Here is a 24,490-nt window from a genome sequence, read left to right on the forward strand (position 1 = left end):
CCCAAGTAGCTTTTCAGCTGTTCCCTGCAGTTTAGGTAGCTTTACTGTAACATTTAACAAACACATCTAGTGCAGCACTGAGTAATCGATGCTGCTGAGGTCAGCATGCCAAAGCAGGTGAAGTTTACTCTAAAAATGAGAAAGCCCCGGAGGATCTGGCAGCTGGTGTGGCAGTGAGGTCACAGAAACAGAAATAAAAACCATAGCCATAACGTGTGCAACATACATCATATAGACTGTGTTGTGCGAGTGCAGCTGTAATCAGGGATGTGCTTGTCAGAGTAAACTATGACCTATTACTGAAATCATCATAAGGCAAACAACCAGCAACCCGACATTTAAGTTTACATTCAAGTCTCTCTCCTTAAAGGTCCTTAGCTTTATATTAGATCACTGTCAAGCTTCTCATTACTGTATTGTATAGGCTTCATGGCCACCCCTCTGAATGGCAGAGGGTAAAGGTTAGACAGGCCCCTTCTCAGCTTTAACTGGTAGGACTATCATGAAAAGTGAAGATGGGGACATGTTTATGACCAAACACAGGAGGGGAGGAATTGTGTTTCGCTTTTGAAAAGAGGGAAAGAATGGTATGTTGTTTAATGAACCTACACTTCATCAGATCTTCAGTAAATGCACACAGACAATAGGTAAATGCTGCTCTCTCTGTTTAAATAGTAAAGGGCCAGGACATTATAGAAGCAGGAGAGTAACTACTCAAGAAATAAGAAGAAAAAAAATCCTCTCAATGAAACCGACCCCCGTCTCCCTCCTCCGAGGTCAAAATTATTTTCAGCTGCTCGTGACTGCAGGGATTTACATTAACCCTAAGCTGCTCCAGTTCCTGTTGGCACTGTTGCCTGCACCTAGTGGCCTCATAAAATGCCATGGGTGCCCTGAAACTCTGACACATCATTTTCCAGTCCTCCCCCAAACCCCCAATCCAAAACAGTTTCCGTTTGTTGTGATTGAGAGCAGGTGGGCTTACTCGTTTGCAGCTTTCCCCATGTAGTATAGGGGGTGACAAGTGCCAGTCTGAATGCCTGTCTGTGAGGGTCAAAGTGTTAACACTATCTCTCATTATCTGAGAACTTAAGCAAAACTAGTATATTAGCCAGATGCATAAGTGCTCTTTGCAGCATCCTTTGCAGCTGGCGAGACTTGCAGCTCAGCCCATCATGGGACCTTAGAGGTGTAGTCACCCCCAACCACATACATACATCTTGGGCCCCAGTTTTTGGTTGTAGTGCCAGATATAGTTTGGAGCAGGACCACAGCCTTGTGGTTACTGGCTGCTTGCACAGTAAACCTACATGTCCCACATGTATGGGCTGATGGAGGTTACAGTAACCTCAACTATTCTCCTGCCACTGTCTGCCTGGGTACTGATGGCTTTGACAGAGAGGCTACAGAGTACTGCTAATAAAGGCAACCATTGCACAAAAACTAGATGTATAGATAGATTGATAGATAGCATAAATCATAGTAACAATACTATGATGAACCTTACTTTATGGGCTTTTAAATATAAATTTTCAAATCTAATAGTGCCAGAACTGAGTCATAACTTGTTTTATATTCAGTTCTGCTCACCAAAAAAACAATTACTCATCACCGGCACAGCTGCAGTGATTTCAGATGAGCCTCGAAGAAGCAGCAGCCCATTAATCATTTAGAGCAAATACAATGCGTAATGTGCCGTCGCATTGAGCAAGCAAGTGTCCTCTGTAAGAGGTTGAAACGGGGCAGGGTAAAAAAGACCCAGCAGGCTGTGCTTTTAAAAGACCCGAGGAGACTATAAAAGTGGTTTCATGCCCGCTGCAGTAAAGGCTCGGCTCGATATGCGCACAGACAGACGGAGGTAGGCAGAGCAGATAGAGAAAGGGGGACAACACACACTCCACAACACCCACACACCCAGTATTCAAGCTTTATTTTCCAATGTCGGCTCTCTGTCATAGGTAGAGACTATCGAGAAGAGGGAGTTTATAGGGCAGCAATTTCCTTTAGTTCTCTTAGGATTTTAAGACCGGTTTTACACATAAACGAGTGACATCGTAGTCTACAGAAGTGCACGTTTGCTAGGATGCGCGTCTTGTCCAGCCGGCCCTGTGCTGTTTGACACATAACCCCTAACGAGCTGGATTCACTAACCGGTCTATTTTCTTATCGGGGGAAATTGGGCTCATTTAAACTTTTCTGGCCGTACTTTTGATGCCACGGAAATGGGACCGCGCCAACGGGAGAGCGTGTCCGCGCTTTGTAGAAAAAGTTTGCTTTGGACTGTGCTGATACTCTGGCTGACCACGTTTGTTGACGGGACCTGGAAGACGGGACTATACAAAACCTACTCAGTCGGGACGCAGGCAGCAGCCTCTCACACCTCCGTCTATCAGAAAAGGTAAGGAAAGCATCCACTTTATACTCACTCACTTATGGTCACTTTATATTAATAATACAGACTGTACAATATGCACTACATAGGCATACAGCAGCCTATGTCTATGTAGCCTACTGTACATTGTAGGCTACATACTGTAGGCTACTATATGTGAATCCTCAAATATCTTATTTGCACATAACCTTTTTTTTGCCTCTACAGTCTATTTTTAAACCATACAGCCTCCCTTTTTTATCCTCTTGACAATGCGTGACTCTGCAAAGCTACTCCCATCTCCATCCATCTACCAGGTCATATTGTCTTCCTGACAGTTGGTTTCCTTTTTCCTGTGTTGGCAGCACACATTGCTCTGCTGACTCCCTCGAGTCCTCATTGTTATCCCAGCTCACCCACTCTCTCAGTGTGGCTCCTGAGAGCACCTCCACTGTCTCTGAGCTGTGTTGTGTGCTCTTCATCCCTGCAGCAGGAGATGCAGCAGCAATGACTCCCATCATCTGCTCCTTCTCAGCTGTGCAGGGTGCTGTTCGAAGCACCACCTTTAGTCTCACTCACATCTGTCCACGTAAAACCTGCTCCTATGTGGATCCCAGAGGTGAAGACAGGATGCATCTTGAATAAGTGTTATAGACAATGAATGAGGGAGTGATGGTTTGTATTCCTTTTTTTATGATCATTTTTTTTATTATTTTTATATTTTTGAACACACAACATACAGAACAAACAAATACAATCGAACAGGAACCAAAACCCTCACCCACCCTCTGCGGTCTCGAGGAAAACAAAACAAACCAAAATACAAGATAACAAAAATCACACCTTGCCTAGTCGCTCTCTTCTAATTCTTGTGGTGTTGAGGTCACCAGGACCGATACCTGTGCTGTTGCGTTTCTCCATAGGTCTATAGTCGATGACTTGGCTTTGTTAATCCTTGCTGTAGAGAGCTCAAGCATAACTATGTCTAGGAAGTACACCAACCACTGTTTTTTATACAAAGCGCGTGTGTGTGTGTGTTTGGGGGGGGGAGCCAGCGTTGAGCTATAATTTTTTTGGTTGCGGTCGAGCTGGCTAGCCAAATTTTCTTCTGTCTCCCAAGCAGGTGTAGTTTAGAGTCATCATTAAGTAACAAAACAATTGGGTCAGTAGGAATTCAACATCCTATCACATCAGATATTATTGATGTTGTTTTATTCCAGAACTCATGCACCTGTTCACACTCCCAGACCATGTGTAGGAAAGTTCCAGTTTGTTCAGGTTGACAGAACGTGCAATAGGGAGTCGGAATTACTTTAGAGACGTATCTCTTCTGGGGAGTCCCAATATGTCCTATGGCATATGTTCTCCTGCAGATACTTGCATTAATTTAGCATAAATCTTGGACACTAATCCTCTCACAGGAGAATCAACAAACCATTTAATGATGATTTGGTGCACCTCAAGACTGTTTCCCCATGGCGCTCCATAACATTTTAGGGCTGATCTTAAGCGAAAATAAAGGAAGAAGGATAGCTCTCTAAAGTATAAATACCTCTGTCACTCCACTGGTTACAAGTAAAGGGTTTGTTACCAGACATTAGGTGTGCATTGTGCCATATTGGGGTATTCAAATGCCACTTATTGGTAGGGAAAAAAAGGCTTTTTTCCTACTCCTTATCGTAGTACATACATATGATATCCTGCCTGATAGGTCTTTACCACTTTTGTCTATGGTGAGTGCCCATTTCCGTGACCGCAACACAATGGAGCCCTTGGTTTTGGTGTCGTCACTAGATGAAGCAACTTTGAAATATTAATTTTGACGATTTACATCTCTTATATGTAAATGTGACTCTTGAATAAGCGCCACGTCTATGTTCTTCCTTCTTAAATAGTTCAGGAATTTAGCTCGTTTGATCGGTCCATTTAGCCCCCTGATGTTAACTGAAAGAATTGAAAGTTCAGCCATCTTCAAAATGTACACGTATGCACGTCTCGAGTACCCTACTGATACACAAAGGGTGAGCTGTTAGATCTAAGCAATGTGTGGTGAAAACATAAAAAATAAAATAAAACCCCTAGCCCTCCGAGACCGCCGACCCCCTTCCGTCTCTGTAAGATTCGTGGCCGCATCAAACGTAGCTCACACAAAAACTCCAACTCAAAACTGCCCTTCCTGTCTAAAGTCACAGGTTAACTGACACAGGTCTAGTGCTAGTGTGTTAAACATGAACAATGTTACAAAAAAAACCTTAAAACCATCCATCTATGAAGTTCTGAAATAAACTGTGTGAAAAACAAACCAGCCATGTAGGAGTATTAAACATAGATTATAAAATGCAGTCTAATCAAATGCTCCTTATAACTCTGCTATTAAGCTCTGAAATAGGCTGTGTGGGAAGAGTAATATATATAGATTATAAAATAAGTGTTTATCATGTTCTTTCAGTCCAGTCAAATATTTCTCCACAGCCTGGCTCCCCAACTTGCATACCATGTTCCAACCAGCTATTAGTTTCTGCAGTAGGCTATGTAAAGTGAGCAGTCTGTGTCCATCATGTTTTCATCCTAATTAAACATTCCTTTAAAGCTAGGTTGCCAAACTTACATGCAGTGTCCTCGAGTTAAACTTGCACAGTGTTCCAGATACGCTAATCCACAGTTGCCGGGTCCGCCCGCCCAGGTTCCCACATCGGACAACAGGTCTCCACGGCGCCCTCTGGGTCCGATAACAGCGTCCGGTCCGGTCGCAAAGAGGCTCGTGCGGGTTTCACATTCCTCGGGTGTAGTGAATGTGAGCGTTCTCCCTCCGTGGGTTACTCTGAGTTGCCGGATAAATAAGAAAGTTTGGGATGCCTTTAGCATGCAGCTTATGCCGCACTCCTATAAATTCCTGGCGCCGTTGGACGGTGAGAGCGCTGTAGTCAGGCTTAAAGCGCAGCGTTGCATTGGAATCATGAATTGGGCCTTCCTGCTGTATTTGTCTCGCCCCCTGGATAATTGCTTGATGGTCCTGGTATCTCAGACATCTGAGAATCAGCTTGCGTGTTGCTGTCCCCTTGCCGTAGATTCTATGTGCCGTGTAAATTTCAACGGTAGCCCTGTTCCGTAAGGAGGGGATCCATTTTGGCAACTGGTTTTGCAGAAATCCAACTGGGTCATCTTTTTCGCTGCCCTCTTTCAGTCCAATGATGCACACATTGGTTCTTCTCAATCTGTCTTCCAGTTCAAGTAACTTCAGCTCCAATTTCTTCTGGTCATCAATGCAGGCTTTCACCATGTTTCTCATCTGTCTGTTGTCTCTTTGCGCCTCGTCTAGTCGCTGTACTAAGTCTCTTACTGTAGTTCCCTGCCTCTCAAGCTCTGTCCTGATGTGTTGTAGCGAGGTGTCAATTTCTGCTAACGCTTCCTTCACTGTGATGCAGACTGCTGATTGAAGCCCATTTTGTTGTCTTTCCAGGACCATGGTCATAATCTTCTCCATGCGTAGGTTCGCGTTAGCATCAGAATCCTTGCTAGCCGTCGCCATGTTGGTAGAGTTGGCAGAGTTCTGTGCTCGGGTTAACGGCAGCGAGACCTGTTTTTTCGCTCCTGCAGGCATTTCACTAAGTCACCGTGGTAACAAATAAAATGGTTGACGTCAAATAAAAAAGAACAGACCTGGTTTTTAATGAAAATGCGGAGGTGGGCGAAGAGCCTCAGCCTCGAGCCGCCATGCGATCGTTGGCCACGTGATCTCCGTTTGTATGCCTTTTAATAAAGCGCACATGATTGAAATCTTACGCTTAAGAAAACATCATTGAATGAAAAGGGCATCCCCCTTTTGGTCTCATGAAATTATTGATCATCTGTGCAACAGCAGAGTTACTAGACTAAACACACAGGCAAGAGTGCTAACCAGCTCTGCTCCCCTCCTGGACAGAGCAAATGTTTAGCTCGGAGACCAGCCAGTGCCTAATGATGAGAGGATGTTTCCCATTTTACAAATATTTATGCTGCCAGGTTGAGAGTGTGTGCAGATTACGGTGTGTGGGCTGAACGTGGCCGGAGGCTGAAACCTCTTCTCTCTGATGAGGCCATTTCTTCTGGGTGTGTCCAGGTGGCTTTCAGCACTCCCAGCCTCGCTCCACTGGCTCACCTCTCAGCTCAGCTTGCCTGTCACTCATGGCCAGAGGTTTGTGGACATGTTTACTAAACACAAGCAGCTGGGACTCCACCACATCTGAGCTTGTTCTGGGAAGGGGAGATGAGTTTACAGTGGGTTTGCTGCTGTTTGTAAGCGGCAAGTGGAGGAATGTCAGGATAGAGAGGAAGCTGTTGTTGGCGTGGGCCAGTCACCGTCTTCAGAGGCAAAGAGGTCAGCGGGTTTGAGGTGACATGAGAGGAGCTCAGTCCTCCTGCTGTCTGGCCTGATCTGTGAAAGCAGCAGTTTAAAGTGTGTCAACAAAGTCAAACAGTGGCAGTGGGATTTCAGAGAGCAGAAGGCTCTCTCATGGGCATTAGCAACTTGACATTGAATGACAGAAACTTAACTTGCCATTGAGGTTTAGGCACTTCAAAGGAAATACATATTCATTTTAGCAGACTGGGATTCTGTCACAGGAAAGCCTTCTCTAAGAATGTCTCCCCATACCAGCCCTTTCTTTACACAGTGATTACCTAAATCAAAGGGGATTAACAACTTGAGTAATTTCTTGACTGATGTGGGTGCTCTGTTGAGGAGCTGATAAAGCGTTCGTTCACCCTTGTCGTTCTTAACGACTATATGAGCTCAGTGCACTGGGGGGTTACAGAGGTAGCTGCTTCTTTATTTCTTGTCTGGCCCACTTCTTTATCCTCCCTTGGAGGACTTGTCATGGTCTGACAGAAAGTCTGAACCCTGTGGCCACCCTCGTTCCCCACCCCATCTTAACCTTGTCCACGTTTTCTTTAAGCATGGGAATGAAGATGACCGAGATTCCAGCAGACTGAGCCCTGTGAGGCTTAAAGCACAATGGCTTTAGATTTCAAATAACTTCAAATTATGTATGTGCTCATTGAACGTTTTTAATTAGGAAGCAGTGCCAAATTGCACATTTAAATCAGTGAAACATTAAATCAGGATGGTCCTCGGGGAACACGACTATACACAAGTGTAGCGATTAATCGATTGTACCTTTCTAAGCAAAAAGTATTCTATTTTCTCCAATGTGAGGAGTTGCTGCTTTTCTCAGTTTTATAACATTAATAACCGAATATGTTTGGTTTTTGGACTAGTGGTTGGACAACTATAGTGGGCATTTCCCTTGCTGATGTAAAATGATTGATCAAAGAGATAACAGATGAATTGATAATGAAAATAGTTGTCAATTAGAGCCCTACACAGAAAAAAAAGCCCAAAATAACCTGATTCTAGCTTCTCAAATGTGAATATTTGTTGCCTATGGTTTCCTTTTGTCTTCCAGGATTGTAAACTGAATCTGTTTGAGTTAGGGACTGATGGTTGGACAAAACAAGACAGTGAAGACATCACCTTGGGCTTTGGGAAATTGTGATGACCATGTTCCACCATTTCATAATCGATCAATCAGGAAAACAATTGACAGATAAAATAAGTCCTTTATCAGTGTACGTAGAACACTGCAGGTGACCAGTCCACAAAGTTGGTGTCTCAGCTCAGCTCTACATGATGGTACATTCATGATTTATAATCAGGCTGTATGGAGCCATTGGTGTGTGAATTCTCGAGTTGAGAGGAATTTCCTTTGTTCTTCCAGCTTGAAACACTTAAAGATGCGCACGCCCGTTACACACAGAAACACACTTAAAGCTCACAGGTGTCCAGGTCTGAAAGCTCAAAACAGACAAAGATAAATGAGAGTTTTCCTTGTTCCTCCGAGGCTGCTGTGAAGACTCACTTGGCCCTGACCTTCAAGGCCTCACTGTGGTGCTTTGATGATCTCCACTGTCCTCTGCACACGGCAGCTTTGAACCTGCAATTGCTCACCAGCCCTTATGTTCTCTACTAACTTATTATTCAACAAATTCTTCAAATTATTTGTTTTACACTGTTCTCTTATAGGCCACTCTGGTCCTTTCTGTTTTTCCTAGAAGCTGCAGATCTTGACTCCATAAATGTCTCGTCCCTCTCTCTTCATTAATTACACTGACTGTACTCTCGATTTCTCTCTTTGTCATTTGTTGTTGCACCACATTTATCTTATGCCTCCTCTATATCCCGTGGGACCAACGGTACTTCATAATTGTCTTTCCCTCCATTTCCCTGTTCCCATCGGAAGCACCCTTGTGTGACCTTATGATAAAATAACCTTTGTCTCCTCTCCTCTCCTCTGTCTGGCCGTTTGCCACATCTGTCTTTTGTCCTTTGTTCTCCTCGAGTATTTTTCCCACAGACAGAAATCGAAAGAAATTCCTTTAGATTTCTATCCATGCTGCATGTCAAACATATCTCTGAGTGTTCGGCCCTCCTCCTCCAACAGTAAGGGATGGGTGGATGGAAAGGGAGTTACTGGGACATTTTTCACCAGTCTCACCAACATTTTTTCTCTCATCAACAATCTTGTCAGTTCACACGGCTTAACTCCCAGCTTCTTCCTCCCCACACAGTCGGCTGCAGAAAGTGCACTAACTCAGTAGTGTGATCATGAAAGACGTAGACTGCATAGCGTACAAGGCCAAATGAGGGCAACTAGAGTACAGTATACCGGTATGAGCTTTTTTTGACAAGTCCATGAGCTCTCTGTCAGCATTTGCATTAATTTAGGGTTCAGCACGTTGTTGTTACCCTTAAATGTTTTGCTGTCTCGGCGTCTGTAGCACTGAGGAACAGATGGGCCGAAGCTGTGATTTTTCCGTTCCCTAAAGATTGTGGATTTCTTTCGTACCTGTTGGCCGTGGCAGTGTGCGACTGTGAGAGATGGCTGATGATTTATTTAGCTTGGGCCCACCACTCAGAGTGTGCCGTGTGTGCTTAGAGACCTGATACTCACTGTGGGCCTGCTTGGTGCGTTTGCCAGTGAAACTGCATGGTGCTGTTGGGTTTCACACTTCATAATACAAGGACACCTCCAGTAAGAGGAAGGTGTTGACTATGAAACATTTTAGAGTGAAAGACACCAAGCACCTGTGTCCCTTTTTTATGAATAAAGACAGATACAAATCAATGGACCATTATTAAGTAGTTCTCTGCAACAAAATGAGAAAAGTTATTTTCTGTTGGGCTTGTAAGTAAAACAGGTTTTTATTGTTTAGTCTTTTACATCCCAGAGGAGATAATGATGTTACCTGTACCCAGTTAATAACCTCATCTCTAGGCATCTCCATCCTCTTCGCAGTGGAAAAAGTATTTTCCTTGCTGCCTCGTACTCATTACGTATTGTGTAAATCAGTTATGTCGCTAATGCAGGTGTTGGTTGTCAAACCATTTGGGAAAATTGTAAACTCGATTATGCCCACTGCTTTTGTTATTTCATTCACTGAAGCAGCAGCGGTTGGCATTTCCTCTTTGGTAATTGCATAAGTGAAAAACAAAGAGAGGGGGAGACCATAAAATCCACCCCCACTTCCCTCCTTGTACCCCCTGGTGACAATCTTAGCTGTTCCCAGGTGAAACGTTGTCTCAGCCTGGGAAACTGATGTTTATCTGTTGGGTCTGGAGGATAAGTAGGGGGGAGGAGTTGGGGTTAGTACCCCCTCCAGTTACTCTTAGCTCTACCTGACCACAGCTCCTTCAGTGTCTGACATTTTCCACCGATGATTAGAGCAATTTTTTTCTGGACAAGGGAAAGCAATCATAGGGTAATCATATAGATCCATGTTCATTTTTGTAGCCGTAAGGCTGATGGATATTCTAAGATACATGAAGGGTGGGTCTGTATTTAAATAACATGTGTGGCAGATAAATTCCTTACTAGCTTTACTTGAGAAGTTTAGGATTAATTCAAACTGTGTCTTTCTTTTGCACACCTTTTTACTTGTAATAGGCCCTGGAATATGTTTTACCCATTTTACATTTTGTTACTTAATCTGGAAATGTTTTTTTCAAAATAGTCTACTATTATTATACATGCTTATTACATGAAGGGAAAAAGAAATACCTGCAGTAGTACACAGACATTTCTCAGAGGTGCCCTGCTCGCCGGCTCAGGTCTGTGTGTGTGTGGCCACCACAACATGTGGGGATTGTTAATGGGAGCCGGTTCAAGGCTGCTTCGCATCCTCCGCCTTCGGCAGTTTCCTTTAGTGTAAGCTGTCCCTCGCACACACAAACATATGGTCTCACATATTGACAAACAGACTTTGGTGGGAACACACTCCCACTCTTGCAAACACATTGGCAGCAGTACACACAAAGTGTAGTTTTGTGCTACAAGCCACACTGTCTCCTTTGTGGTTTCTACATAGAGCCTCCTTTCTATACATCTATTGATTGTGTAAACACAGGCTATAGTAATTGTTGTCCTTGTTTCTCCTCCAGCTGTAGCCATGTAATGGTAATTTGGGGTATTTGTACACGTCATTGTTAATAAAATAATAGTAACATATGGCAGTTTTCCATACATTAAAGCACATTAATTACCCTTCAGTGTTTTGTAGGGGGATGAGATAAAACTGGCCTTTCAAGCTAAACATTTCCCATTAACATTTCTCATTGCCTCTGCACTATCAGCAGTGTTGGAAACGTTACTTTAGTTAGTAATTAGTTATAGTTACTCACTACTTGTTCAAAAAAGTAACTGAGTTAGTAACTGAATTACTCTATAATAAAGGTAACTCGTTACCAGGGAAAGTAACTATTTGTTACTGTAAAAAAAAAAAAAAAAAATTGCTATATGTCAAAGAATTGGGATTTTTTTTAGCAGTTTTCACAAGTAAGTTGAAATGAGTAGAACAGACAGGTGTTTGTATATAACTTTCGATATTTATTGCACGTCGACAGACAGCAAGAGGTTTATCCTGCACAAATGCGTTGTTACCTAACGCCGTTCTTTTAAACGGCGTTATTCCAAACACTGACTATCAGGAACACGTATCTACTCCTGTTAGAAGGGTAATTGAACTCTTGGTAAGAATAAAACCAAACCGATGAGCTCTCAAATGAATCAGCGTTAATTCTAATAACATCATTTGGTTCTTTTAGCCTAACAGTGGCATCGAGGGCTATAACTGAACCCTTGTTCTTTGTGAAAATATTTGATTTTGCTTCTGGGCGCCTAAGAAATAATTTGAGAATGTAAGCGAGTGCACTTGTCTCAGCCTGCTGTAAGTGATCATATCTTCACTAGCAGATATTAACCTCTGACCTTTTAAATAAGCTTTTTTTCCCCTAGCAGGTTTCTTAACAGCCGCAGTGAATTCTGATGACGTCTTCTGAAGCCTCTCTAAAAAGGGTGTGGAGTGATGACCCAGAATTAACACGTTTGTGTTGAAAACTCTAATCTCCGTATGGGACCTCGTCCTCCTCTTTATTCCCTGCAGAGGGACTTTACCTCCATCTGAGAGCCGAATGCAAACGGATGTGTATTGATAGAAGAGGGACCGCAGTGTAAATACAGCCCACAATGCACTCCTGCACATCTCGTGACTGATTAAAACCGTGTAAACACCATAAAGAACGTTCAAAACAAAAGGGTGGGGGAAGGGAGGAAAGAATCTGAACCTGCGTGAAAACAACAGTGTATTTAATGTGAAAGCATGGCCAATTTGCTTTGGTGAGCCGGCTATAGTGTGAGTGCACTTGTTTTAAGGTGTTTTGACAACGCACCGTTCTTTCTTCAACTATTTACTTTGAAAATATGATTTTATTCTGTATCTAAGACTAACCAATGTTTTATTCTGTGCATTTCTGGCTTTCACTCACTCTATTTCTCCCTTTAGGAACTGGTGTCCTCATACGGTCACTAAGACAGTGACTTGCCAGGTACAGAATGGGACGGTCCTGCAGCGGGTCTACCAGACGTGCCGGTGGCCACAGGGATGTACAGGAGGCAGGTGAGAAAGCAGCCTTACTGCTACTGCTGTACCACTGAGATGTGAGCCCTTTAAACAGAAGAACCCACTTTAAACTACTACTAAAACAACTACAGAGGGAGTGTTATTTGGTATTTTGTTCCTTTTCTAGACTAACTGTAGTGAAGTTTAACAGCAGAAACATATTGTTTGTTTAAAAAAAAAAATCAACATCTTATACTGTGTTTTACACTACGTGGTACGGCTCTGCACAACTTGACTCACTTTTAGTACCAGGTCCTTTTACTCTATTATGATTTCTACGTTTTCCAGCGCCGCATGAAACCGCCATGACATCGTCTTCAACGCGACCCTTGCTGAATCCTATCATTGGCAACCAAACAGAGGAACTTCTGCACTTTATCAGAGATGGCAAAATTACTCACTTCCCGTACTCAAGTAGAAGTACAGATACTTGTGTTAAAAAAATAAAAGTACTGATTTAACTTCTTTACTCAAGTAAAAGTAACAAAGTACAGGCTTGGAAATTTACTTAAAGTATAAAAGTAAAAGTAGCCTTGCGAATGACCAATGCCATTTTTTATGCAAAGCTACCTGGACCACACAAATGTTACTAGAGTGCAAGCTGAGAAACTTCAGTGGACATGGAAAAAAGGCTCTTTATATGCCGTTGCCTACATTTTAATTGGATGTCTGCCAATAGGCCTAAAACATCACATATATGATTTATTGTGACAAAGACTGGGACTCCAGGTTAATAAGATTATGACTGAGTAGCAAGATATGAATTCAATTGTGATTCTGTGAGAATTCACAGATCCAAACGTAAGGAGTAAAAATATCTGAAAAATACAGTACAGTAACGAAGTATTTTTACTTTCTTACTTCCCATCTCTGCACTTTATCAATTGTACAGCATAGTGTATGGCGCAGCTGGCATTTAAAAAAAAAACAATTCTAGGGTGAGTGAATAAAAAATTGCGGTTGTTATTGATGTAGTTTGGCTATTTAAAAATCACAAGTTTGTGCAGGGTGTCCCGTGTTGCGCTAGTGATGATTCTCTCTGACCAATCAATGGTCTGCAGTGTTTTAACTCCACCTTCTAGTTTCAACTCAGCACCCTTGGAACCTCTACCAAAGTGGTACTAAATGGAAAAGCAAAAAAGAGCCAAGTAGAGCAGAGCCGCGCCATGCAGTGAAAATACGGCATTGTAGTCATTCTTCTTCTACTTCTTTGACTCACAGAGGTTTTTTTAGCTTCACCATTAGTCACTGCAGTTAATTTAATTTTCAAGTCATGTTGTTTAGACCAAACTAACAAGCAAGTCAGACAAGCATTTGCGTTAATTTGTAATGTCAAGTTGAAGGGAATTTCTGACAGCTATAGTATGTCCCCCTTAGCAATAAAATAAATAAATATTACAGATCTGTCAACAAACCATTGGCAACATGGCTGCAAAGCCACCATCGCTGGCAGTACACTATTACAATCAATTCAGGTCATTTAAAAAAAGAGATATACAGTTTGTTTGTATCTGGTTTCTCTTGTTAATGAACGGCTCCAAATATGTAACACAGCAAAACAAGCTCATGTAGGCGATTTTAATGATGCGATGGGGCTAACCTTGCTTTAGCACTACCGTGTACTTCCCATTCTGCCAACATCATCTGTCATTTAGGGGGACATCCTAAATATATACCAATTGCTCAACAATAGATCAAAATGCAATGCAACTGCACCATGTTATGTTCTGAGTAAGAAACAACTGAAACATGTCATACCACAAGTTCACACCTGTTCCTGTGGGTAGAAAAAAATTAATAAAGAAATAAACATGAGGAGGGTTCAGCAGATACAGCAGAAATCCAATTACATCAGTTAAAAATGTAAAATACAAAGTTATCACATGCCAAAAAAAGTGGGTTATCACAGTCACAGTGCATCAATAGCTATCATTACTTGTGCATGTGTTTGTGATGGATTTAGATGTGTGTGTTTTTCAGCTACAGGACTGTGGTCAGACCTTCCTATAAAATGGTGTATCGCACTGTGACCTCTCTGGAGTGGAAATGCTGTCCAGGATTCAGCGGCGCTACCTGTGAAGAAGGTAAGTCACGACAGAAGGATTCACAGACACATCAGCAGCTTATAGAGGTGAACGAGAGTTGGGGCTCTCGAAGGGGGCCATTATCACGATCTAGTACTGAAAACTGGTTTAGTGTGTCTCTGTGTCCTCTTTTTATCATTCTTTATCTCCTCAAGCTTACCAATTTGTCGCCATCTGCATCCCTCTGGTTTGCATTTCTTTCTTTTAGCCTGCGAATTTGCCTTCCAATACACGTGAACGAGCAATACTTTAAAACAGGAGTGATTTCCATTAGGCTTACATAAGGCAGCTTTTGTCTTCTAAATGAAGTTAAGAAATGCGATCCTTCAGCCTCTTCGGGGTGAGTCAGATACTTCCACTTTATTAATCAGTTTTAATGTGTTCATTCTAAGAGTCATTGTACTACGTAAGGGTTGATTCCTTTGTGTGGTTTTGAGTTTAACGGTCCAGCTGGAACCAAGTCTTCATGCTCTTAAAGTGCCATGCTAGCGCTGCTGTGTTTAATTTTTCGACTACAGTAGCTGCCCACAACACACACACACACACACACACACACACACACACACACACACACACACACACACACACACACACACACACACACACTCACTCCAGTGTATAATGACTTCCCCTGGAACTGGCCCCCATGTCTCTGCAGTCTGGGGAGAAGGGTGGAGCGTCTGTTTATGCTGGGACCCAGGACTTGACTGGGTGTAACATAAATCGCCAGGTTTTGCGACACAAAGGACAATTAATGTTTACAGCAGTTAAAGTGGTCACTTTTTTATGGTGCTGAAAGCAGGGGCCTGTTTTTCTCTTTTATGCGACCACTCCCAGGTGAACGAAGAGCAACTCTCCGCCCTCCCAGTGGCCTGTAGGCTGCTGCACTGGAGAAATTTCATAACTCATAACTGCTTGTTTTAGACCTTCCACGCTCTCAAAGTTGAAGAACACATTGACAGTCAGACAACCCAGACTTTACTTAACAAAGCAGAGGAACACACAGTCAAACAGGGAGGAAATTATCCAATTAAGTTGTTGCTGGAGGAGATTCCCCTCCGGTTGTCATGGCAGTAGGGGGCTGTCGAGCCAGCAGGGATGCTGGGATTAGCCACTTATCTGAGCGTCGTTCCGGGTGGCTCAGATCACAGGCGGCGCTGAGTGGAAGTGACAGGTCCCATTCACAGGGCCTTTACTCTCCGGCACCATGGATGCTATCCAGGGCCACCGGCGCTTTGTTCTGCTCCTGCCGCGTGAGCAGAACCTCTTGCCAGCACTCAATCTGATACCCCGCTGCTGTTTGCCTCATTCGCCGCTTTAAGGAGAAATAAAAGCTTGCCACACAGGCAAAGCTGGAGACCGGATTGTGCTTAAATCTGTTGCCATTGTGTTGCCAAGTGAAGTTAAAGTTGCACTCGTAGTTAGTTGGTGCATGTATCAAATCCAGGCTCTTAATACCTGTTTGTGGCTCCATCTGCAAATCTCTACACTCTTCTTTGTGTTTTTCCAGATGGCTTGGCTGAATTAAAAAGGCTTGGTAGGGGCACCTGGGTAGCTCACCTGGTAGAGTTTGCACCCCATGTACAGAGGCTTAGACCTTGATGCAGTGACCGCAGGTTCAATTCCAACCTGTGACCCATTGCTGCGTGTCATTCCCCCTCTCTCTCCCCTTTCATGTCTAAGCTGTCCTATCCAATAAAGGCCTAAAATGCTCAAAAAAATAATCTTTAAGAAGAAGAAAAATACTTTTTATATAAAAGAACAAACAACTATCATCCTTTTCGAAATCTGTCTAGATCAGACATTAAAAACATATTGCTTTTGATCTCATAAGTCTCACAAATAGCTAAAACCGGATACATATATCTTTAAAGACCTCTTTTGGAGTTCCAGTGTTTGTTATATACCTTTGCTCCCATCATCCCTTTTCCTCTGCTTGTCTGCTTTTCACAGACTGTGGAAAATGTATGATCCGCGCATTTACTCACGCTGGCCTGCTTGTACCTCCACCCTTCTCTCACTAGGCCACCCCGAAAGCCCCTGGCCATGTCTGACTCCTAAGGCTTCTCCTGCATTACAGCAGATCTCAACAATGTCCATACCAGCAGGACTCTGGGGCTGCTTTAAGGTGCAATAGAGGAAAGGAAGTGTGTTATAAGCTAAGAGCATGGCCATTAATGTGTTATTTTTTTTAAATGGAGATGAGTGAGTTATTTTCTCTTGTGTCCCTCTGTTCTCACCCCTCCGCCTGCCAGTTTATTGGTCAACATACGTAAATCAACAGGTCCAGTCTGAAGTAAAGATAACTTGTCTCTGTTTAAGCTTTAGATTATGCGTTTCCAAGCAGCAGAGATAAATAAGAGAACATTATGGCAAGTGTTCACGCCAAGCTGTCATACACAGGCTTGTAAGGGTTTTTGGCCCATCATACTCAAACTTAGGGCTCCAAAAGCAAAACATTACATCACACCCAGGCTGATAAACAAACTTACTCCATCAGAGCTCAAGTGGAGTAAGACAACACGGCATCAGACAGGCACCTTTCACATTCGCTTTCTTTTTCTTATTTCTTCACCCCAACCTCAGGACTTGGCTGGAATTCCTGGCAAATGGTGTAATTACAGGGTCCTAATTGTTTTCTATGAGGTTTGGGAGATATTGTCTTACTTGTGGACCTGGAACACAATGATCTTTATCTCTGATTGAGCCTGAGAAAAAAAAAGCTAAGTATTTGCAGATGGAGGCACTTTCATAGCCTGCCAGAAACAGGGATTTAATGTATGCCTGGTTGGCTTTGGCATTCCAAATAAGTCCGATGGGATATCCCAACTTGTGCTACATCAAACACAAATATAAAAATTATACATCATTTAGAGGCAATTTTGTGATACAAGAATATCAATTGTAACCCATAAAACCAACATTATTACATTAGAATTGGTTCTAAAAGACACTATCTTATACAGGTTGCATCAGTGTCAACATACAGTTCAGCAATGAATGGTGATTGACTTTTGCCCTCTGTATCTTAATTTTAGTCTTAAAAATGTGAAGATGACACTAAGAGACAGCACTAGATATCATTGCCTTGGTTTGATTTATGACAGTACAGCACTTAAAAGAAATATGGCTGCAGCTTATCGCAGGAGGGGGCTGGCATGCAGCAAAACATATGGGGGGGGGGCGTAGACTTGAATTAGCACGGCTGTCAAAGCTCTGCGGCGGGGGTCCCCATCAAGCTGTATCTTGCAGCCAAGCGGACGCTGCGGTTTATAGGGTCGTAATTACGGTATGGCTGGGAGGCAGAGGCACACTGTCTGTAATAAGCCGCAGAAATGTAATCTGTGTTTTCACAGCTCAGCGCGGCTTATCACAGGCCTGCACGCTAAACCCTGCAACTTAAACATCAGTCGGCTGCAGCTTGCCATTAGCAAAGAAAAAGTGGGAGTGTGTGGACGTCGGTGTCTGTCTGACTGCCAGAGTGAATGTGTGGGTGGGAGAGCGAGGTGTTGAGGATTTGTACAGTAAGGGATGCAGCTGTTCGCCGTGATTAGCTGCTTTAATGGCAGCAGGCTTTAGTAACTGTGAGTGGAGCTACCCCAGCCTGAGGTCAGAGGGGAGGGAGCTGAACAAGAGCAGGTGACCTCCACTCCCACTCCTCTTAGATCACACAATGCAGCACTAACAAGGTCATTATCCTGACGAAACATGAGTCACCTTTTCATTCAGCCCTCTTTTTCTTACAGTCACATTTCTAGATCCCCCTGTGTTTGCATTAACAGGTGTTAAATATGTTATTCTCTCTTGCTCCAATTCATTCACAAAAAAAACAAACCGATTTAGCCACAACCAGAATATTTATGCCCTCATGAGAAGAGATCCACAAATATATATATATATATATATATATATATATATATATATATATATATATGTGTATATGTTAGGGCTGTCAATCGATTAAAAAAAATTAACTAATTAATTGCACAATTTGCTGTAATTAATCGCTTTTTTAAATTGAGACTGAAGCTTATAATAATGGATATTTAAATGCTAAATCACTTAACTTTGCAAATATGAAGAAAAAACCAAACAAGGAAAGGTTCTGCTAAGTTCAGAATGTTTAATATCTTTCAGAACAACAGCAGCAACAATTTGGCTTAGTCCTGCTGAAGGCTGCTGGTAACTGCTAGAAACTGTCTGACTTGAGAGCAGATTTTTGTCACCGTCCCCGGCTGCTGTCGCCTGCTCTCGTCTACTTTACAGGCGAGGCGCAGTTCATCTCCAACAAGCCGAGAGTTCAGTCGGCGGCAGGGCAGTCGGGACTCACCCAGAAATGGCGAGCGGAATGAGGTGACTAGTCTCTCAAAATCTGACGAAAATCTTTTAAAATGACCTTTGTTGAGCTGAAATGAAGACAGATTCAGCAACTGCACGGCCTATTTCTCGCTTAAAATGTTTTCAGAAACATGTTTCAGTGAACTATCTTAGTACAATATGAGATCGTATTCTGAACGGCCGCCATGACAGTCTGGCTCTCAATATCCGGAGAAAACAAACCCATGTGACGCGTTCGTCCAATCAGCTGCCGGTTTACATTACTTGGGCAACAATACAGAGTAGCGCCGCCTGCTGTTATGTAGACGTATTACGTTTCTCAGCCGCCACATGAAGTAAACAAAAACAACTGCGTTAATTTCGTTAATTTTTTTTAACGAGTTAAATATTAAAAAATTAACGCAAAAATTAACGAGTTAATTTTGACAACCTATATATATCTATCTATTTATCTATATATCTATATATATATATATATCTCTATCTCTATCTCACATATGGCGTTTTTCCATTACATGGTACCTGCTCGACTCGACTCTACTCGCCTCGACTCGCTGTGCGTTCGTTTTCCATTGCAGATTTTAGTATCGCCTCAGCGTGGCTGGTCGTCATAGCGACTGCCGTGGGCGTGGCTTAGTAGCTTGCTTTCCCATTGACATATCCCCGACGCCTATCCTGGTTCTCAGTCTCCGTAAACAACATGATATCAAAGAGATAGTTAACGTTTACACCGTGGTCACATATATATGACTCTAGAGTTGCTACTCGCTTTGTTTCTCTCACAGATATCGCCGTCACTCTCTCACTTCTCCCTCGCTCACTAGCTCCCCACACACACACATACGGCGACTCGACACACACACATCACACATGCACACACCAGCGCACTAGTATAACCATCAGGCCACTTGTATGCTACAGAGAAAGCTCTGCGTGGAGCCTCCGGCAGCAAAAAAACACCGCTGGCTAAACTATTTAAAAATGCCGTCTTTCGCTAGCAATGCAGTGATCAGTGACGCTTCTTTCCGACCAATCAGCAGCCTGCAGGGTTTCACGTCACCTTCTCGGCTCGCCTCAGCTCGCTTGGAACCTCGACTGAGCAGGTACTAAAAAAAGTACCTGTTAGCAGGTACCAGATACTTTTTTTCGTAATGGAAAACCAAAAAAGGCGAGTAGAGTCGAGGCGAGTAAGTACCATGTAATGGAAAAGCGCCAATAGATACAGGGAGACAGGCTGTGTGCAGAAAGGGCCACAGCAGCAGCTGATATTCATGGTTATGTAAATGGCCAGCGCAGCACAAGTGCTGAGTCCAAATTGGAAGCAGCTGAAGTTAAGGCAAACTGGGCTGAGGGCCCCAGATGAGATTAGACATGGGAGCGTTCAACCCTTTCAGCCCATGCTGCTCCGCTTAGGGGAATTGTCATTATAGTCATTAATTAACAAACAACACCACTAAAGATATTGACCGGCCAACCTAAAATTAACTAAACCAAACAGTGGAAGGAAGTTTTTCCTCTTTTCCCGTCTGCCTTTCTTTCCATACTGTTTTCTTCTTATGTAAGTGTGTGCTGGTATGTGCATCAGGTTTATGACAAATCCCCAAATTGTACTTCATAGAATGGTTCAGGTATTGGAATATATGCGTACAAATAATTATGATGATAAAATTATGACATTATTTTGAAATGTTCCTTCCAAACCACATACAGAGCAGTCTGTGGACTAATAATTATAATAATTATAGTCATAATAATTATAATTATGACTCCCTATGCCTTTATAGTTTGTTTGTCTGTAATATTGTAAGGCCATAGGCAAAATACAGGCACAGTAATAGTAGATTATGATTTTCCATTCATTTCATTTATTATATAAATTGTATTTATTGTATATCTTATACATGAAGAAAAGATCCATTTGTTTACCCGCATCCCCTGGCATTTAGTCTATTCTAAAATCTAACATAAATGGCAGTGAACTTCAAGAACTCCAGATGCACAGTTCTTTAGCCAAAACTTTTTTTAAAGTTTCATACATACTTAACCTTGATTCTGAGTTAAGTTTTATGTATCTGGCTCTTGGACTGGAAATGCCTCTTCTGCTTACTGATTTATTTATTATTTCCATAGACTTCCCCCGGGAGTGCATTGAAAACAGTTTTTCCTACAGTCAGAAAGACTTAAAGTGGGCCGAGTCAGCAGTGCAAACAAAACTTTTAGGGATGAAAATAGACACACACACACACACACACACACACACACACACACACACACACACACACACACACACACACACACACACACACACACCATGGCAGCTGGAGTATTCTTCTGTCCCCAATAAAGCAGAGGCATTTCCCCTCGCCCAGTAGTTTAAGTGGACTGGTGTGCTGAATGGTGACCCACAAACAGACAGGCTCTTTACAGCCTGTCGGATCACGCAATCAGGAGCAGTGGGGAGAAAGTGTCTCTCTTCCAAGATACTGTAAGCCAAACTGAACTGGTGACAGAGCTTTTATCATGTAGAAAGATAAAGAAGAGGAAAAACCTTTAAAATCCTACCCTTTTTAAATCCTTCTCACTCCTGGAGGTGTGGGCTGTACCTCCTTTTTTCTCAACTCTGATCCAGTCAGCGACTGATGCAATTAAAGCTGCATTAACCCTGTCTGCTCCTTGCCCTTCAACATATCACCATCTCTCATCTTGAAGGTATAGAGTGGCATGATGTAGGTACTACATAACACAGCGCTACTGTCTTTAGGTAGGCTCTGAGAAGGTAATGAAGCATATTTGGCGTTTTGACGTCAGTGCTGAGACAATGGCTGCATTGATGGAGTGGGTACGCTCGGGGTCCTGTTGGTTCCCTACAGCTGTGATGAGTTCAACGGACCCAATTGCTGCCTGCAGCCCACTGGGAAGACTGGTAATCTCTTTCACAACCCCAGACTTATTGCAAATCACCATCTCTCCACTAATTTGTCAGAATTCCAGCACCTATTTACTTTGATTTCACTTTCTTCTGTCTTAATCTTCCTTCTCCTTTTACATTTTCTTTTACACAGGCTTAAGGTGATATATTCAAATTGCTTGTTTTTTGTAACTAAACATTCAAAATCCAAAGATATTCAGTTAAGTTTTCATTTCAGTTCAGATATTCAGTTAGTTTATTTGCATTGGAGAAGCTGGAGCCAGCAAACGTAATGTATTAATTGATCATCAGTTGTTGCCGATTGATTTTCTCTCAATTGACTAAATGTCATGCGAATCCCTGTAAAATCCAGTTATGTCTCCTTACCGCCGCCTCACCCCCACCCCCCGGTTATATCCACATTCTGGACTGCAAAAACATAACCATACAATAAAAACTGTCGCATTTAGATCAAATATTCTGCTCTTACGCTGTATCAGTCTGTGGGTTTTGTACACTCCCAGTAGTCCTGATGATCTAGCTGCTCATTTGTCACTGTTGAGTTTATAAACATATACAACACCACATAAGAGAGAGGCCCAAGTGTTGTGGCTCATTGGGTGGGGATTTTATGAAGCCGACCTTCAAACCTCCTCCACTCCCATGTATACTAAACCACAAACAGACCACCACATCACAGAGATGTTGCTGTAGTGTGTCACTACATTTATAGCCTCACGTTTCACAGACCTCCCAAACACCCCCCCCTCCACTTCGGTCTCAGTTTCCCAGCTACTAAACGCTGCACTCTTGGATAATGTGTAGAATGTAAAAGTCATTGCCCTCGTCTGACTTTGAAGCTCTATTTTGAGCTGGTCTTTGCATATATTTCCAAGAGGTGCTGATGGTTCTGATTAGTTCTGGACAGAATACGAGATTGGAGAGCAGGTTTGAATGAACTGCACCAGCAGTTGGCCTAATTAGAGACATTCCTGGTTGGCTTTCAGAGCTCAAATCTGACAGAGAAGCAGGCATTCCCCAATCCTCTTGACCAAAGAGAAATTACCTCACTGGATTGGCTAGAAGAGGAAAGAGTAGAGGATGATAGAACCCTCCTCTAGAGATCAAATGTCTGATATATGAAGCTGTGGCTAAACACGGCTGACAAAGTGAGACTTTACAGTAAGCTGTATTGGTTTTATAGCCACAGATGAGAGCTGTAATAAATCGTCTACTGAAGAAGTGTGTTTGTGTGTTTTCAGCTTGGTCTTCAGGAAGGATAGTTTTGCCAGGTGCCAAAAAACAAATAATCGTACAAATACCCTAGAGATATCATAATTCAGGGCAAACTATCATACATTTATATTCAAACTGTGGGGCACCCAGAACTGGAGTTGCAACGTTTTGTATATAAATCTCTGCCAACTGTCTGTGCCGTGGTTCATACTACATCGGTAAACCCCAAGTAGACTGCAATGGGCTCCAACTACAGGCCAGTGTTAATAAGGAGACAAGAAACTCTATGAATTCAAGCATGATGTGAGCAAATAGGTCACAGCTAAACATCCCTGTTTGTAGAAGGTTGCGAGTAGCCACCATGGCTGTCTACAAGATCTGCAGAAATGTGATTAGATAATTAGATTTATTGCAGATCCAGGGTCAGTTTTGTATAATAGATTATTGACATAGTCAATGTATGATGGTTCCAAACTAGCTCCGTACAATTTCACTATAATGGAACAAAATAAAAATGAAGACATGTCGACCTGATCTGAATGTCTAAATTATCATACATTGATTGTACTTCATAAAAAGAGCAAAAATGATTGTGGAAATACAATAATCATCATACACGTATTAACACTGAGGCTGGAGATTGTGTAGATGTTAGGTTATCCTCTGGCAGGTCAAAATTGGTCTACAAATTTCCAGTAAACCTGTAGGCATTCATCATTATTTGCCTTGAACTTACAGTACATCCTGAACTCCCTCCTATAAACGTGATATGTGGTTTATGCGGTTTTAATGTGTTGTGGTATTTATTATATATATATATATATATATATTATGCACACGCATTCAGGCTTGTTCATTCTACAGCACTGCACAGACGGCACTTTTTTGTTCACTTGGAGACACACATCTTGTTGGGATCATCTCAGGGGCACAGAGGGATATTCACACTGTTCAGGAAGTGTGGTTTGCTTCATTGGTCCAGGACCAGTCCAGGAAGAGGTTGTGGCAGTGTGCTGGTGAGCCAGTGTCAGGGGCTCAGAGCCAGAGAGGCCCAGCGGGGTGAGCTCATTAACAACAGGACGTACCCCTGAACCTCTAAACCCAGGCCTGCATTCCATCCACTCCGCTGCCCCCTGGGGCTCATCCAGGGGGGCTTTAACAGCCCCGTTGTTTTGGTTGGAGTCTCGCCACAGCCAGAGCTGAGCTGTGCATGACGACTCTCCCCTCCCCCGCCTCAGTCACGGCCATAAATACAGTCCAGAGAGGGTGTCTGTGTGTTCCTGCTTCCTCAGGTGTTTATGGCCCTCTCGCTCATTCATACTGCACTCACAGCCGGAGCCTGACAGCAAACAAACACTTGCACACTCGCAAGGATGTTTAAAAACACCTGCTCCCACAAGCACAGACATATATCAAGTTTGTATGTACAGACTGACATGCGACTCGGGCTGTATTAAACATTTTATTTTTACACCACAGATGACAAGTCACACAACCATGAAAAAAAAGCTTGCTGACTCGCTGTAATCAATAAACTTTATACAGCACACAGACACATGC

General features: G+C 42.7%; 1 protein-coding gene across 3 annotated transcripts in view; it reads left to right on the plus strand.

Moving 5' to 3' along the window:
- Window positions 1-1,645: 1,645 nt before the first annotated feature.
- emid1 (EMI domain containing 1) overlaps window positions 1,646-24,490 on the plus strand; it is a 64,626-nt gene continuing 41,781 nt past the window's right edge. For all 3 annotated transcript variants that reach the window (XM_028577928.1, XM_028577931.1, XM_028577930.1), the window contains exons 1-3: window positions 1,646-2,398; window positions 12,248-12,361; window positions 14,345-14,448. In XM_028577928.1, the coding sequence (XP_028433729.1) occupies window positions 2,223-2,398; window positions 12,248-12,361; window positions 14,345-14,448 (394 nt within the window). In that variant the 5' untranslated portion in view covers window positions 1,646-2,222. The remainder of the gene's footprint in view (window positions 2,399-12,247; window positions 12,362-14,344; window positions 14,449-24,490) is intronic.

The sequence above is a fragment of the Perca flavescens genome, chromosome 5 (assembly GCF_004354835.1).
Source record: "Perca flavescens isolate YP-PL-M2 chromosome 5, PFLA_1.0, whole genome shotgun sequence".
In the NCBI taxonomy this organism is placed as follows: Eukaryota; Metazoa; Chordata; class Actinopteri; order Perciformes; family Percidae; genus Perca; species Perca flavescens.